At 41.3% G+C, this 17,582-nt stretch overlaps 1 protein-coding gene across 2 annotated transcripts in view; it reads right to left on the bottom strand.

Moving 5' to 3' along the window:
- The window catches only part of LOC110831654 (tRNA dimethylallyltransferase), a 63,839-nt gene that overhangs the window by 2,670 nt on the left and 43,587 nt on the right, over nucleotides 1-17,582 (bottom strand). Inside the window, exons 4-6 of one of the 2 annotated variants that reach the window (XM_022067894.2) lie at nucleotides 9,404-9,542; nucleotides 5,099-5,214; nucleotides 523-733 (exon numbers count right to left, since the gene is read on the bottom strand). In XM_022067894.2, coding sequence (XP_021923586.1) covers nucleotides 523-733; nucleotides 5,099-5,214; nucleotides 9,404-9,542 — 466 coding nt within the window. The remainder of the gene's footprint in view (nucleotides 1-522; nucleotides 734-5,098; nucleotides 5,215-9,403; nucleotides 9,543-17,582) is intronic. The other variant, XM_022067895.2, reaches the window with a different exon arrangement.

Raw genomic sequence — 17,582 nt, 5'->3', positions numbered from 1 at the left:
TGAGGTAGGACACTGGATGAGAAATGCAGCCCATTACAAGTTGCACAGAACAACAAAGAATAAAAGTGAACAAAGATCCAAGTGCCCAGTGCAATTTGAACTCCCATGTACCTGTGGCCAAAAACTATATGCACCAGAAACCACGCTCCCAACAGTAATTTAGCAAGTTGTATTCTGTATTGCAGTATTTACTTTAATCTCCAGAACGTAAAGTCCATTCCATAAATAAATTCCATTTCACTGTAACAATTGTATCACTGACAACAGAATACACAAATCTCAAGTCTCCTTCCGTCTCTAGATATTTAATACATGTATACTCAACTTTCGAAACATTTTGTATTGCTGCTAACAGCTGTCCTGTGGTTATGGTGAAAACAGTGTACAACAAAACTGGCTACTTCTGGCAGAACATTTGTAACAACAGAAGAGACAGAGTTTTGCAGTTGGAAAAGAAAAGTAAATATTGTATTGTTCAATATAGCTGCATGATCTGTCAACCATAACAGTCACCATCTTCACCTGTCGACTGGGCCTGCACAGGAAACGGTTAGTGATCCAGCGCAGCTGGCGTCGTGCATATCGTCTGGTAACAAGTTTCAGTGCATCCACTCCCACATGGAACAATTTGGAACCCTTTTCAGAGTCACGGTCCTCTTCACTGAGTACCAGGTACTCATGGAACTCCTTGAATCCTATTGACTGGAATATACCCTTCGTGTAGTCTGCCTCACTGCGGGCAAAATGGCTTCATTTTACTCTATTTGGAATTACCCAATTTGAACAAGTCATTGATATTCAAACTGTGTTCAAGGGTTCCACAGATAAGCTTCTCTAACAGCTGTTTAATAATGAATGTTATTTCATTCTTAAAACTCAGAGTCTTGTTATAATATTTTATGCTTTAAGACAAGCATAAAAATGTGAGAATTTTGAATGCTTTCCAACTGGATAATTTTACATGTAAAAAAAATACTGAACCTATCATGACACCTATACTTCTGACATTACTCCCAGTATACTGGGAATTTATAGAAACATTCCTTTTATAAATCACTGCACTAGAAAAACTACTTAAATCTACCAGCTACTAAATGAAACAAAATCCAGTCATCACATAACCTCATTCAAGCAAGCAAAAGCATTTCTGTTGTCCGTTTACTACCTGTTGCACAACTCTCTGCAACACATCAGAAATAGTTTTCAGCTGGTTAAGAAAATCTTTGTTCCTTGGCATAAACATATTTTCCAAATGAGTTCTTTGCAACCTGGCATCCTTAAATAATTTTGATGTTAATTTATTACATATATAAATTTATAATTGATAAAGAGCTGAACTGTGTAGATACTACCTACACTGACCTGAGTCATAAATGTTACAGTTGATAAATATAATCAAAATTACAGACATTACACTACCCTTAAAGAAAATTGCTGAATTTATACATTGTTAAAATAAAACATGTTTCAAATAAAAGTTTTAAATCTTTATTTTATGTCATGAGCCAATGAATGTCCTTTTATTTACAAAACTTGATGAGTTCTAATTGTGGTTCATGCAACACTGGACTACTGTGTATCAAAACTATGTCTGCCCTTCAGAAATCAATGCAGACACCCAGCACCAAATTTCGTATTTTCCACAGACATATTTCGAACATGAATGGAATGGCAATCACATGCCTCCCCATTATGCGTTCATTTATGCTCATCTCAGAACAACAGGTGCCTCTACAACACTACTATCTCAGCCTTCCGGCTTGCTAATGGTATACTGCATTCCAGCGTTTTTGGCCGCTGAACTTTGTGAATTAGAACCTCGGAGTGAGTCACTTACCAGAAGTTTGCTGGAAGGGATGGCAGCAGGTCGCGTACAGTACACTCCAAATAAAATATCACCACGTTATGTAACACAGGAAAGGCGATTTCATTACACTACACATCACTAGAAAATTAACACTGCAGAGTGTAGTAGATAATTTTATCTTCTTCACAACGCTTCGGTCCCCTTACAATTCTTCCACTCCTCACAGTCATTCGCCTTCTTACATATCACTCCATTCAACACTACCGCTTCTACTGTTCACTCCATTATCTTCAATTTTAATACGTTCAATAGCGTCTTCGAATATGCCTTCTTGCTCATAATAAATTTTGTTCTAATTTTTCCACATGCTGACATACATTATCCCATTCCTCTTGCCAAATTTCTTCGAATCTCTGATGACACAGATCCTCGACGTCCTTAACTTTAAATGTTGTGTTCTTGCTTGCAAACCATTGTTTTCAACTGCTCAAATAAGTTCAATGGGGTTTAAATCGGGATGTTACGGCGGAAGTACGTTCTTTGTCTGCTAAAATCTGATCACATAATATTTGTGCTTTGACTTATTTAATTTGATTAAATCGTACAGTTCAGCTTTCAACACGTCACAAAATCGGTTGTTTATTTCCAGTAGCCAGGCTTTCATTTCGTCCTTCTTTGACTAAGACGTCGGTGGTTTGTCTGCCTGAGTGTTGTGATACGAGGCATTATCAATGACCAGAAAGGAGATTGCAACGAACAGGTGGCATGTTGTTAACACAGCACAGTCACAAGGCAACAGTTATCAGGCTTCCACACTGCTGCACTGACACAGACTGTACTGACCGACGGAAACTCCTTCCTTCCTTCATTGCGCGGTCCGCATACTGAGCTCTCCCTACAAGGTCAGCGGCCATAATCGGTGGATCCAGTTCTACCGAGGACGTTGGGGTATGAGTCTGATGGTGTCAATAACGGTGGTGCTTCTCAAGGCCGTGAGGGTACAGGTGCAGGCGATCATTGCCGCCAACATTTGCATCAGAAAGAGGGCAGCACATGACAGAGTGCATAAAAAAGGACACGAAGGGGATAAAAACAGCTAGAAAGAATAAGGGGCAGAAATAATGCAAGAAACAAAGAAAAAGAGTAAAACAAAGGAAAACGGAATGAAGGAAAGAGAATATTTGTATGTACAAAATCCCTTGACGAAAAAGGGAATGACTGAACAATGACAGATATGGAATGAAAGTAAAGACGGAGGGAGTTAGCGGAGGAAAGAAACAATCTGCCACTGGTCAGTTCACTCCAGTGCCAATGCGTTTGAAACCAGTTTAATATTCTACATCCACGTCCTGTGATCTGTTCAGCTTAAGTCTGTCAATCAAGACCGGGAAAGCACCCCCCACCCACGTGTGCTCCATGTCACGCTGATCTCATTTCTTTTCTTTTTTTCTGAAAGCTTGCTGAAAGTTAACAAAGAAATTTGTTCGTATCTTCAACCCTCATCCAATCTTTCCTATCACCCCTGTCGTATCTTTGTAGCCATTCTCTGATGCTCAGTTTGGTGTGTTCTAAGACGTCAGGAAAAAGAATGTACATGGTATTGCTATCTCCTGGAATATAATGAAATTACATAGTGCTCACTGGCAGTGCAAGCTAGCAACGAAACAAACAAACAAACAAACAAAAAAACATGGCTTTCTTTTTACACGTAAAGTCTAGATTCATTAGTTTCACGCAATTAACTGTTGTCCTATCCCTGTTACTACAAATACATTGTTTCTGTAGTGGAGTCGATCATGTTGTGAGCTTGTTTGCATTTACAGAGAAAATGGGAGGGAGGTTATGCAGTAACAGTCGGTTTGGCAATCGGCAGAGATATTACGCAACCTGCAATTTGAGGTATATACAATATTGTGCAATGTACGTGAAATCTGGATTGAACTTGACGGTTTGGTTCGTGCATTATTTAAATAATGCAATGAATTGCAGGCGTTACTTCACGTTGATGAGTCGCAGGTTTAACTATGCCGGTTCAACTGCTGTGGTTACATCTTTAGTTCTCGGCAAGAAGAACGTAAATGAATACAATTACGTGTGACTTAGCCCACAAAAAATTCAAAGCACCCGGTAACCTTGCGGAGCTTCGAACAGTGCCTCACGAATATGTCCAAGCAGGTGTTCTAAGAAAGAGGCCACAGTCACATATCCTTAACGTCTTGTGGGCTATCGTATTATACAATTTTAAGGAACTTTATGAGAATTTCCTAAAAATCTTCCAAGGGCACTGTCGCTGATTCTAATAATACTCGTACTCAACACTTTTCTTTAAAAATGTGTCGACCTGTTATTCTGATTAATTATTCAATTAACATTATGTATTTAATTCAGAAAGTAACGTTTTTTCAAGAAGCAGTGAGATTTCCTATTACAGACATTTACGCTTACGCTAGCCGCCAAAACAACGACAAGCCGAGGATTGGGCACCCCTGCACTACAACTGCTCGGTTCATTATTACTGTACAGACAGCAGTTAATGGAATTCGTGCCACTCTGGATGGGCTTCATCACATGTCGTTCTCAGCAAATGCACACGGGTGACTCACACCGCAGGAAAGTCTTAACTGTAAGTTAATTTACGCCACTCGTACCATATTTTCAAACACATTTTCCGATATACAGTATAACGCGCGCACTATTGTGATGCCATTCAAGCACAGGGATGGTAGGTTCAAAGTCTACTTCCGGCATGGGTTTTTCAGTATCTCACTGTGTCATCCTGTGATGACTGAGGGTGGCGAAGGTCTTACCCCCTGCGTACATAAATAAATGTTTCGATTGTTGCGCTACAGGGATAAGACGAAGAGACACTTACTAACGGAGAAAATGGAATACAGAAAGAATTAATATGGAGGCGAAGAAGGCGAATAAGAAGGAACAAAAACATTGCAAAACTAATATGGATGAATAAAGTGACGAAGACGCCTTTACGTATTTAAAATTTACAGTGGGAAATGTCATCCTGGTAGTGTTAAAATTTTGTTGCATTTGACCTGATAAAAGACCAAGGAAGGAAAATTGGTAGCCCACACTTGTTGGATGAAGTTATATAAACATACATAACCCAGTCTTATCCAGCCCACTGCAGTACAATGGGTACCAATTCGACTGTGTATCTGAGTATGACCTACCTAGTTCTAAGCAAAAATGCAGTTGTTTACGTTTCTTCCGACGTCCCATTTAGCTGATAATGTACATGTGAACACATCCGAACCAGGTACCTGGTCTACTTACGTGCTTGTAGCAAGCCGCTCCTTGTTATAGCGACGATGAAAATCCAGCAGCTCCTGCACCAATCCCTGCTCCAACATGGTGTCCACGCGCACGTCTAAGCGTTCGTCAAGAACCTTCTGCAACGAACAATTAATTCTAAGAAACAACTTAACGCCATTTTGATGATCACGTTCTTGATCACTAGATTTTGTGGGATCTCTGTACAATTCTTTTATCTCATTTCACTGGCAAATCACTCAAATGTTCGTTGAAATGTTTAACAAGAAGTCCAAACAGAAAACTGGAAGATGAACAAATTTGTGTAAAGTTTAAAAAACAGGTTTTCGTGTAAAAATTTTCAAATATTTAAGAGCCTAATTTTCTCTCCTCTTTAAATTGGCTTTACCACAAGAATGTTGCAATAAGACATAACATCGTTGTTATACTTTCATTCTAGGCCTGTTGCCCTCACGCAGAAAGTGCACCGTAAGGCATGGTGAAAGCAGAGACACTTTCTGCAGCTTAAGTAACTGATATTTAAATTCAGGTGAGACCGCAGAGTTTAGAGGCTTGGGCCCTGTATCGAGGAATGAGGTGGCAAGATATCATAAATTGTGAATTATAAAGTCTTGGAGTGAACTGGTCATGCCCTATTTCAAAATAACCTACTATTCTTATATCTGCTTCGTTTGACTTAGGAAAGCCAAAAATCCTCAGACAATATTCGAACCAGGTGCCTCTACAGTGCTGTCTCTCCCCCAATGCCAAAGATGGCTCAAAACTCCTTGTGTTTCGCGACTCATCGCCCTGATTACGGAGGCAGCAAGCACCTCTGGAACGTCTGCGAACTTCTACCAGACTACACGGCACAACAACCCAGACGACAGCCATCTTCAGACTCACCGCCGTGAAAAACCTCAAATCCTGCAATTACGCTGATCACGTATCAACTTAGTCAATTAATAACATTAGGTCTACACACTTTCACTAAGCGTTGCAATATCAGAGACCACAACTGGGTACTTAAGGGTTAAAGTGTATTCATACTGGTTCATGGGACATTTATCGACGCTGTATTAGCTGCACATCGAATAGAGAATCGGTAGTGGCCAATTTGAAAGCAGTTCCGAGACTCAGTGATAAGTGTTTCGGTCGAGATTAGGCCGCTGCTCTGCAGGTTGGTTCGAAATGATCATGTAATTTTATAATTCTCTTGTAAGCTTATTTATTCATAACCGGTTCATAAACATGCACTTTCATGAATGGAAACTGGTATTCTCCCATGGAAATAAGCAATGACTTGTAGTTTTGATATGACACAGCATGTTAACCGTCGCATTAAGAAATTGCAAATGGCGCTGCCGCTGGTTTAGTTTCCTGAATGCTAAAAGAATGGCGACGGGACGCATGTGAGGCGTGTACAACAACTGTGACCACAATAAAAATTTCGCTACGTACATTTTTATGGTTTATACATCTTATTCGCCCTATTTGTTTAATTGTTTTTCTTTTTAACCCTTCTATTTTCTGTGTTCTTATCCGAGCCTCTCTTCCTCTACATTTTTATTTTTTATTTCCATACCATTACGTTATTCTGCACATATTTTGTCAACTGTCGTTCTTCTCTCAGATATGTCTCCGTAATTTTTCTTCTCCAGAAAACACGGTATATTCAGGTGAACAGTCGTGATTATTGCTACTAAAAGATACTCTCGCAGCGTGGATTCATTAATAAAGTACTCGTTCTAATCACATTTTACTGTAAATATGGATAGCCAGCAAAGTAAACCCAAGTTCTACGTCTTGCAGATAGAAGCCAGAGACTGAGGTTTTGAAGATGCCCGGGTATTTCGAGCCGGAAGCAGACAGTAGCGTCACCATGTTGCCTGGTGTCAAGACCGCGCTGCTGATGGAATCCTGGCAAAGCCGTAACTAAATATGTCTCTCGGCGCCGTCACACGCCTTCTCATGTTCAGGGCTGCTATAGTTATGGTTATCTTATTAGGTTAATTACTTGATCGATCAGACAATAGACAAGTAGACAAAAGTCAATTGTGAGGTTACCGGTATGTGTAAACAACACGCAATGTAGTCGTTTACGGGTTTGGAGGTAAAGTTTCATATATTACAGACCTAAGCTTTTGTTGAGACGTGAGTAGCCAGTTTCACGCTTTACTGTTGAGAAAAGAGAGAGCATTGGTGACCCCCGGGCCAAAATGGACGAGACAGAAAAAGAAATTTCGTGCTCCCGTCTGAAAATTGAACCCCGGGCATGCAGCCAGTCAGTTACAATGGTGACTGTACCGAATTCCAGGAGACATAACCCATTAACGGACTGCTGTTAGTGTAGGAATGTTGGTAGGTTCTGTTCGCAGAAAAGTTTTCCTCGTCTGGACTGAGTTCCAGGAAAAGAACGTTCCGTAGGCGTGTTCTTAAATTGACTCTGAGCATTCTGAAATATGGAGCGCTAGCGGGCATATAAGACAGAGAAGTCTACGCTTTCTGATCGGCACACGATTTCTCCTCCCCCAGGGCTTGCGGCTGTTTGATTGATCAATGGGCTCCATTACATGCTTATACTTGAATGTCACCATAAACAATTCAAATCCTTAACAACAGTTGAAAGATCTGAATCTGCTTTCTTTACAACTTTGCAATCAATGGCCTTGCTGTTCATTTGTTGGAAAAAATTACGTTACGAAACAAATGAGACCACATTTACTCCGAGACCAGCCAAGTGTAGGTCAGACACAAAGCCCCAAAGTTGAGACCGAGGTTATGATTATACGCTGCTTGGTCAGCTCTATCGCATACCACATGGGGCCGTAACAAATGTCTACTGAGCAACGGTGAAATGATGACGAGAAGGGGAAGGCCGAGGCACTCGCAGCAAAACCTGTTCCAGTGCCACTTCGTCCGCCACGAACCTCACTTGGACTGAACCCGGATACCCACGGTGAAGCACCACCATCTAGCCACCAGAGCTATGGCACAGCCAGTCACACTTGGCCTCCACTGGTATATATTCAAATGAATATTCATAACTCGAAAATTTTTAAAATAAATTCCATCTTCAAATGATCTTGCCTGCTATATGTCGTGTACAAATTTTTGTACGATACGCAGTTTATGACAATACAGTTAACTTGTTCAGTGTGCGGAATTCGAACTGGGTACTTCCATAACGCGAGTCAGACAAGTCACCGTCTCGTTGACCTACTCAGTGGCTGGAATTCCCACCGATAACTCCCTTTCGAATTAGAGTCAGACCACGGCTATGCCAAATCTGTGGTCTGTCCTGAGATTCGAAACTATCGTTTCAATTCCTGCCCTGCTTCCTGCAAGGCAAAAGAGTAAAAACGCGCAGAGAGCTCTGGGTTTCCCAGGTCTCGGAGACACGCCGGCCGTACCGCTCCATTTGTCTACATGTAGCCTTGGACAATAGCACTGCCGCTGTCTTCATGACCAGCTCTAACGGCATTGTAAACTATGAAGCATTACCGGACACCACAAAATAGCAGAATAAAGGAATGCATATACATTTTGAGAAAGCAGCCTTTGGTCTGTACACCAAATTGGGCATGCTGAGTTTATTTCATCCTTAAACGAAAAGAAAATCCAAAGTGATTCATCTGTGGTTCGAATAACTGAATCTGGCATTAGACAAACGATAAATACAACAAACGTAGGACAATCGTGTGGCAAAGTAAGGTACAGTCGTCCCTGGTACTTGTTAGCACCGCGCCATGAAGACGTAGGGGCAGTAGAGGTATAACCACCCTCTTTCTTGATCATGGCACTAGAGAGAAGTGAGTTGAGTTTTGTATCCTGACCAAAACGTCCTCATACACAAGCGGCAGACCCACTGTAAATAAATCTGACCATCGGAAAGACTAACTGTTTTTTCCTTCCCCGTAATCAGGGTTCCAGCGGCAAAACGTCTTCTTTGGAACTAGCGAACTGTCTGTCCCCTGACTAAGCTAATATATGAAAACGATGAGCCCAATGTAAGGGAATTTGACTAGATCTAAAAACAGGTTCACTGTAAGAAAAGTGGAGCATATTAACAATTAAAAGCCAGGTGGTAACTATGTGTAACACCTACGTTAATAATCAAGTCTGCATTTAGGCTACAGATACATTCTTAACCTGGATACTGAAAGCATTTAAATAGTCTTCATGCTTCGGCCGCCTTATCCCCCCCCCCCCCCCAGTATCCACAGATATGATGAGTAACTGATAAAGCAATGCAGCCCAAGTTAATTTATATGGCAGCATTTACAAACAAGCAATCCGGCTGAACCTCATGAACCACAAAATCCACACCTGATCGCACTGCAACCATAGTATGCATGAGTGCGGGAAACGTAGGGGGCCACCCAGCTCACTACCGCCATCTGCCGATCGCTGCTCCCGCAAGATGGAGCTGTGCGTGCGGCCAGTCTGTGCATACACCTGCAGTGACCTGTGAAAATGGGAGAACCATTTCAAAAGTGTGTAAAAGAAAACGCCTTTTGTCTAATGGAAAATAAAATAATTTAATTTTAAATCATGAATTATTACAAAGATGTGAAAGTGTACGCTTCCTTTACGATTCTGTATGTATCATTAGCCTTGATTTTCATTTACGCAGACAAAAATCTTATGTTGAAACATAATGCAGAGTCAGAAATTACTCTTATTTATACTTTAGAAAATCCATAACACTTAAATATGTTTAAAATAAAATTGTGAACCTTAATAAGACGTATTTTATTTTATGTGCCGAATTATTTTACGATAAACCACATTTCTAAAAGACTAATGCGTTCAGTTTGAGCTTTAAAAAAGCATGTTCTATACCGGACCAAACAAACTAAAATTACTTTCGGGGAACACATTTTAGTGTAAACGCCCAATACCAAGTTTCTTCGAAAATCCATTGTCTTTTTTATATGAAACATAATGGATAAGCCAAAAAATCCCGTTTTTGTGCACAGAACAAAATTTCAACGATGAGCTCAACACATAACCGGCGTGGGGAAAACACACTCGGAAGATCAATGAGATGTTAGCATAATTTTGAAACGAATATTCCAGAAATACAGGCCTATTCTGAAAACGGGAACTGGATAAAACTGTCTTAGGACTAAATCCCATGGCAAACCAATACGATCCGCCACTGACATACTCTGTAATGAAGGACACCACAAAGAAATGTGAATGCATTTTTCCACCCACACAGAGTAGCAATTAAGTAGGAGTGTCTGGGAAAAACTGCTTCGAGTACCATATGGCGCCATTAATTGTGCAATGACTTTCACTTGGCACACGTCCCGACATCGAACTTGGTTCGTCGTGAATCACGGCGAAGTTAAAATTCTCAGTATACAGCATACGAGGTGCGATCAGAAAGTTTCAAGACTGTGTCAATAGAGGGCGAACCGGATGTAGTACGAGCTTATGCCTTTAGGGGGTGCGGCCTACATTCATAGTGAATCAGTGTGCCAGCCGGCATCATCGAATTAGCATTTGTTTCTTAGTTACGGGCGTTTTGGTAGTGCATTACACCGACCCTCCTGCGATTTCGGAATGGCGTGTGCATCAAATTTTGCCAAAGACTCGCCAAAACGGCTACGGAAACCTATGAAATGCTAAAGCAAGAATTTGGGGAGTCCGCAATGGGTCGTGCACAAACTTTTGTGTGGCATTCACGTTTTAAAAATGGCCGAAGCCCTGTCGATGATGACGAGCGTTCTGGACGACCATCTTCGAGCACAACGCCCGAAAATGTTACGAAGATTCGGCAGGCCATTCACGAAGATCGACGTCGTACCATCAACGACTTGTGCGACATTGTTGGGATAGGCTACGGGACCTGTCAGCTGATTCTAAAGGAAGAACTCCACATGCGACGCATCCTGTCTGAGGACCAGAAGCAGAATCGATTTCTCGTTTGTCAGGAGCTCAAAGATCTTGCAAGAACCGACCCCAACTTCCTTTCTAAGCTCCGTGTGACTTCTTCCTCTTCCCAAAGATGAAAATTCAGCTAAAGGGAAGGAGATTTGAGACGATAGAAGAGATTCAGGCAGAATCGCAGATGGTGCTTGACAGGCTGACAAAGAAAGATTTCCAGGGATGCTTCCAGGCTTGGCAGCGGCGCTGGGATCGTTGTGTTCACTCCCAGGGGAACTACTTCGAGGGTGATGGATGAATTTAATACCTGAGATAAGTGTACGGGTTTTTATACGCGCAGTCTTGAAACCTTTCGATCCCACCTCGTACAGCGGCGGTTCGTCACTTCAGTCCAGCCAAAGTGACAGGACTTAAAAAAGTGCCCACAGTATGCACATAGTTTATTACTATTACTGCCTACCAAATGAAGTGGAATGGCTGGAAAGAGGGCCAGAAAGTGCGTCTCTCTTCAGTGTCAATAAATATCGAAACAAGTGACAGATCATTCATGGGCTCGTCTTATTTGCTGTCATAATAGATCTAAACAGTGTGTGTTGTTATTTATGTTCTCATTTGTAACTGACTGCATATCTTATTTACACTTACGTATGCCACTTGGTCATAGATTTCGAAGCCTCAAGAGCAAATCAGAAGTCAGTCAATCACTCAGACTACGTAGCATAATTGTTTAATTTGTAGTTCTAAGCGTTACTACCCCTTGCACTCTTTTTAAAAAGGCTTTATGTATAAAAACCTTCAGTTATATCTGTAACTATGAATTCCAGTACTTTTAAAGTAAATCTCAGCCCGCAGGCCGGCTGGCTACCTTGACTAAGGATTTTCGTTGTGCCCTCAGACCTTCCAGGCAAATAGTATCTTAAATTAAGCCACAACCGCTTCCTTTCACATCCTTTCCAATTCATTAATCACCCTACCACTTTATGCTGTACAGTTTCAGCCACTGACATCGTCCCTAAATAAAATAGACCGGCATCACAGACTATCTGGCTCATTTAACTACGTTTTTTCAACTACACAGATTATTAGCATCAAATGGTAGCATGAAGATGACTGTCTTCTGATTTGTAGCGTCGTGTAGACAGGTAAACGTTTACCGACGTTTCAGAGGTACATGCTGCCTCGATCAACAGGGCAATGATGAGGAAGCAAGGACTTTTGAAATGTCGGTATGAGCTTCTACCAGACTACATGGCGCTGCAACCCAGAAGACAGCAGCAATTTTCATACTCGCCCCCGTGAGAACCTCAAATACTATTCTGTAAAATTGTAACATGTTTATGTGATTGGTAAATAAGCAGACATGGGGAACGAAGCAGACGTGACCTCTTTTTAAGTTTATGTACTATAACAGTTATATTCCTACATATCTAAGTGATGTATTGCCCCGAAAACAAAATCAAAACGTGCATAAATTACCGGACTTCTGCACAGGCGGGTCTGGGCTGTCAAATAAGCTGACAGAACGATGACTCGAAGGATAAATCCACCAGCTGCAGTGCCACTTTATTCACTGGACTACGCTGGAATGAATCCCCTATCTCCTGCCTGAGACGGTACAGCCTAAACACCTGAGCTATGGGGCAATCTGCCATTTATGCATACTAACAAAAGCCCGCTCCAAACACTTGTGTGGTCCATAAGACAAGCAATGTTCCACAGACTTCTCGAACATAACGTCACATGACGTGGCTACAAGCCAAGTCATTGGGACACACCTACAGATGTGAACGTTTCCCTCATTCTTTACGCGAAGTGCATCAAAATGCAGAAACGTGGACACCAAGTCCCTACTGACATATTTTATCCCTCAAATTGCGTAACGGACTTCGATTAAATCTGACGTACTAGGGATTCCACACTAAATGCTGGAGCGCGAACTTAATTTTGGTCTCTATCCGTCTAGCATGAACCACAGATTAGGGGCGGAACGATCATGTTAACCGCGTTAGCCCGGCAAACAATTTTAAAAACAAAAAACAAAAATTAAACGTCTGTCTAACTTCGTGGTTCAGTGGCACGCCGCGAGTGTAAGCCTCAATTAGCTGGCTAACAACGCCAGGCTGCCTGAAGCTGGCTAACGGTGCATTTTATCTGATCGGTTCTGCTGTGTTACAGTGTACGGAGTACCAATGAACCTCGAAAGTAAGACGGAAGACTACTTTACTATTCGTTTTTCAAAGTGTTAGCCGGGCTAACACGGTTATCAAATCCTTTGCATGAAATAAAAATCCACCTTTCATATGTGTATTTATAAAAATCTGTCCAATACAAAATTCGGATCTCAATGAAGATACTCAACATTTTCCGGGCCACTTTTGATATAATGTATGAACAAACTCCGATACAGCGCCCCTCGTAATGAGCCCAAGAAACCCGTTGGACAGAAATTCCTTTTGTAATTTAGAATGGAATCACCCGGTAAAGCGCCATCGAGTGAAGTCCGATACACCGTAATACCATTTTGTTTCCACCTGCAACTCCATGGTAAATTCAGTTGTAAAAATTCTGCACACCAATGTCTGCCTTAACAAATTAAATCAACCCAGGCAAGAGGAGGACAATGGACTTTATTTGGGGTCAGAGGTGTAAATGGCGACATTCCAAATCCAGGCAGTTACTGCAAATGAACCTGCTACTAGGACTGGCGTCAATCTGAAAATGGAACAGCAACAGATAATTCAAACACTTCAGTTTGAATGCAACGGTCGGGCTAGCCAAGTGTAATGACGTTAGGTAAACACACCTAGAGGTGCGTTTTATAGCAATCAGATGTATTTGTGACGCGTAGGATAAGCGATTAATGTTGCTGAGAGAAAGACATGTACGCGCCTTCATTATTCTGGTGCAGAGCAGTAAAATGTTGCCAGCTATTTCGCCCATTTATGGGGTAAACTAATAATTCGGCGTTGTGTTGGAGATACTTTAGGCGTAAAAAAAGAAATGGGGGAAAAGGAGACATGTGAAAGTTTGAAACAGCTGAAGGATTCTAAAGTTGAAGATCTTAGGGTTTCGTTAGTTATTTGGATTGGGCAAGCGCATAAAATATTGAAACAGAAAGTGATAAAAATATTGAGGAACAAACAAAATTTCTTGAACATCAAATTAGTGACAAATTTTGAACACAAAACTTTTGTTTTGCCCCAAAAACTTAAATGAAGATAAACAGGCCTGCTGAAAAGTTGGTAATATTACAAAGTACAGACTCTTTCTCTTTTCCAGTTCCAAACTCAGAATTTCGCACACCATATGAAACTTAAATACATTAATTTATAAAAATAACCCCCCCCCCCAAAAAAAAAAGCTTTTTTCTGCTACCCCCGCTTTAACGCTCGCCAGTATTGTTTGTGGACAGTGAGGATCTGTGACGGGCTTTCACACCTAAGCGTTACGATTTAGAAACAAGGCTTCACTTTCTTGAGAAGAAACTGACTTTGCCACAGCAACACTCAAGGTTACAAACACATTTCGTAATCTCGATGTCATTCCCTGCAACATGGCGCTACGCGGCTAGTCGGAGGAGGAAAACGGGTTCGGTCTAGCTGTGGCAGTGGGTGACGTTACTCATGAACAGAAGTGGAAAGCAAACGGAAGATTCGAGTAGCTTATTTCCTCGCTGTGCGTACCGTATCAAAAACATTTCGCCATTTATGCTGTGACATACAACTGAAAATTGAAAATTATAAGTCCTCAACGAAAGTTCACCGGTTTCATTAGCTGCATTAACGAACTAAAAGAAAACTCGTCTATGCTATTACGACTGAACATCTTAAAGAGCGTTATCGGCCATGAGCATTTATAAACTTGCAACGGGATGAACGCAGAATTTCGGAGCTTAACGTCGTAATGTCACAAACTAACCCAGCAGGAGACTGTCTGTTAACTAAATAACGAACTATATAACTAAACGCCTAAGGCACTGACTTGCCTAGTAACTGAATATTTCATTGACTACAACAATTATTAAACTAGACAAATGACCAATTCACAAAGTAATTAATTATACGGCTAAGTAACTGCATGAATACCTGATGATGTGACTTCACAGTACAATGTATTCCTTCAACAGTTAATTAATTCCCCGCTTTTACAGAACTCATAGGTTAATAACTATGCTCACAAAAGCCTGACAATGGACCTTACCCCGAATCAGTTAAATATAGTTCACAATTTCACAGCCTCCCACTTTTCACTGCTGCGATACAGAGAGGCTATATAACTGTGAACTAAACTGCTAACGGAAAGACCGCCCCAGTGCCACTTTTCCCACCACAAATCCCTAGGTGCGAACCAGGGCCGTTGAGGTGAGAAGCCGGCGACTAACCGCCAGAGTTATGGAACGGCCTACTACGATCTTCCCCAACCAAGCCACGAGTTAAGACTGTGACGCAGGTCCCGAGACACGTGGCAGGTAAAAATATCGCGACCGAATTAAGGTGTCTGCTGGGTCAGCGGGTCACTTCCAGTCACGTGGATTAAATGATGCGTGGGGCGGGGTACACGAATTAAATGACCTCCCACGAAAAGTTGATAGTCGCCCAGCAAGATATTTCCTGCTTTTTGGGAACTCAAATGTACACAAACGTCTGCCAATAGACCTCATCGTGAGACAGATTAATGTGATATTGGAGGTTCTCGTGGCGGCGTCAAAACCAGGAAGACCATAATCGACAGATTAATCTAGTTCTGTTTCTCTAGGATCAATTTTAATATACAGATCTGCCAAGGTGGCCTCTTTCTTTCTTATGGAAATCTGACCAACATGTACGTCTCATCTCGCATATGCGAACTACACGTTTCGTGAAAATTCCCGATTGTTAGTTTATTCGCAGAAATAATGGTGTTTTCCAGAAAGTCTTGAATGGTATCACTCGATGGGTGAATTCTGAGAAATGCTACAGCAGCACCACTATAGTATCTGTCAATAAAAACTCTTCTGCTTACGTAAGCATATTTAACTCGTTTGTCATGTACGAAGAAAACACACATCAAGCCAGGGCAGAGGCTGGGAATGCACGAGTCTTGGCTCTGCTTCCCTGTACACCATTCATGTCGTAGCCCTGAGCCATAGGCAAATTCACCTCGAATTTCTGTGATACAGGATCGTTACTTCGACAGCTGAACTTCTGCAAATTTAAAATATACCTGAAGTCAGGATGGATTTAACTTATAACGTAACATGTTCGAACGCAATTCTTTGTGATTTTGCATAATTAATTTGCCTACATTGTTGCAAAGTCAATCACTCTAAAAACTGAAATATTATATTAATATAAATTATTTGAAAAAGTTTAAATCAAAAGTTACAGATATTAAGAAAATTATATTTCATGTCAAGGGCGCTTTTGTGAAGAGTTTGTTTATAGTTTCATGCATAGCATGGGTAATAATGAGCCGATACTGACAAAATTAAATTCTCCAAAACAAATTTTAAAATATACAACTGCTTTTTCACATTTCGTCCGGTACGTGGCCATCGGAATCTCTAAGAAATTTTGCTGTTCAAATATGTGAGAATAAATGGACATAAACTCTCTTATTAACAAACTAACAGAGTGAGATCTGAGGTTCTCACGGCGGCGAGTGCGAAGATGACAGCCTTCTGGAATACCGCGCTGTGTAGTTTCACTCATCGCCCTGATGATGGACACAGTATGCACATCTGAAACGTCGGTAAACTTCTAAGAGACTACACGGCGCAATATCCCAGGAGGCTGTCATCTTCAGCATACAGTTCTGATGGAACAGACGTCCGGACCACTCTTTACTACAATGTCTGGGACAGTACCCGCCCACAGGTTGGGGTCCTTCAGCTCTGGCGTTCAGTCTCGTAATTTATGACTTGATAAAAATACATTACATTAAAACGGAGGATATCAGAATATCGGCACTGCAAGTAGCTACTAGGCAGTCCCATGCACATTTTATTGTGCTGGCGCTCGTCCGACTCCATTTTCAACTAAACAAAGCCGTCTGCTGCTCCCGGGAACTCGGCCATGCTATTATTATTCTCCTGGAAATAGTTACATACAGCGGTACTAATATGGTGTAGGGCCGGGTTCGAGGCCAGTCATTTCCAGCATCTGCCTCCAAACCTGTGTCCCACGGACATATCCATTCTTTCATGGTTTCCTGGGTCATTCAACGACACAAACGCATATTTTGAATCAACAGGGACCAAAATGAAAGCACCATGACAATTTTAGAATAAAACCACAATGAATTTCATCCATATTTCACCAGTAGTCATGGGAGAGGAAACGTGGATGGACATGCCTTCCTTACCTTCAGGTCCAAAGAACGCAGAGAAATTTTACTCTACGCACAGCACATTTTATTATCCACAAATACACAATTGACCTTTTAATGGTAATAAACGTTATATCGGCGCATAAAACAAACATAAAACCAGAGGCTGCAACAACCTACTTTCCTTTCATAAGGTAATAATACAGAGTACAAACCTGTCGTGCTTTGATTTCCACTGCACAAACCATGAGGACGAAAGAGAGGAATAAATAAATAAATAAATAAATTGAAGTTAGACAAAATA

This window comes from Zootermopsis nevadensis, unplaced genomic scaffold (genome assembly GCF_977971745.1).
Source record: "Zootermopsis nevadensis isolate Lab colony 2312 unplaced genomic scaffold, Znev_1.0 Znev_ptg000021l, whole genome shotgun sequence".
In the NCBI taxonomy this organism is placed as follows: Eukaryota; Metazoa; Arthropoda; class Insecta; order Blattodea; family Termopsidae; genus Zootermopsis; species Zootermopsis nevadensis.
This window is presented reverse-complemented; position numbering and strand designations above follow the sequence as displayed.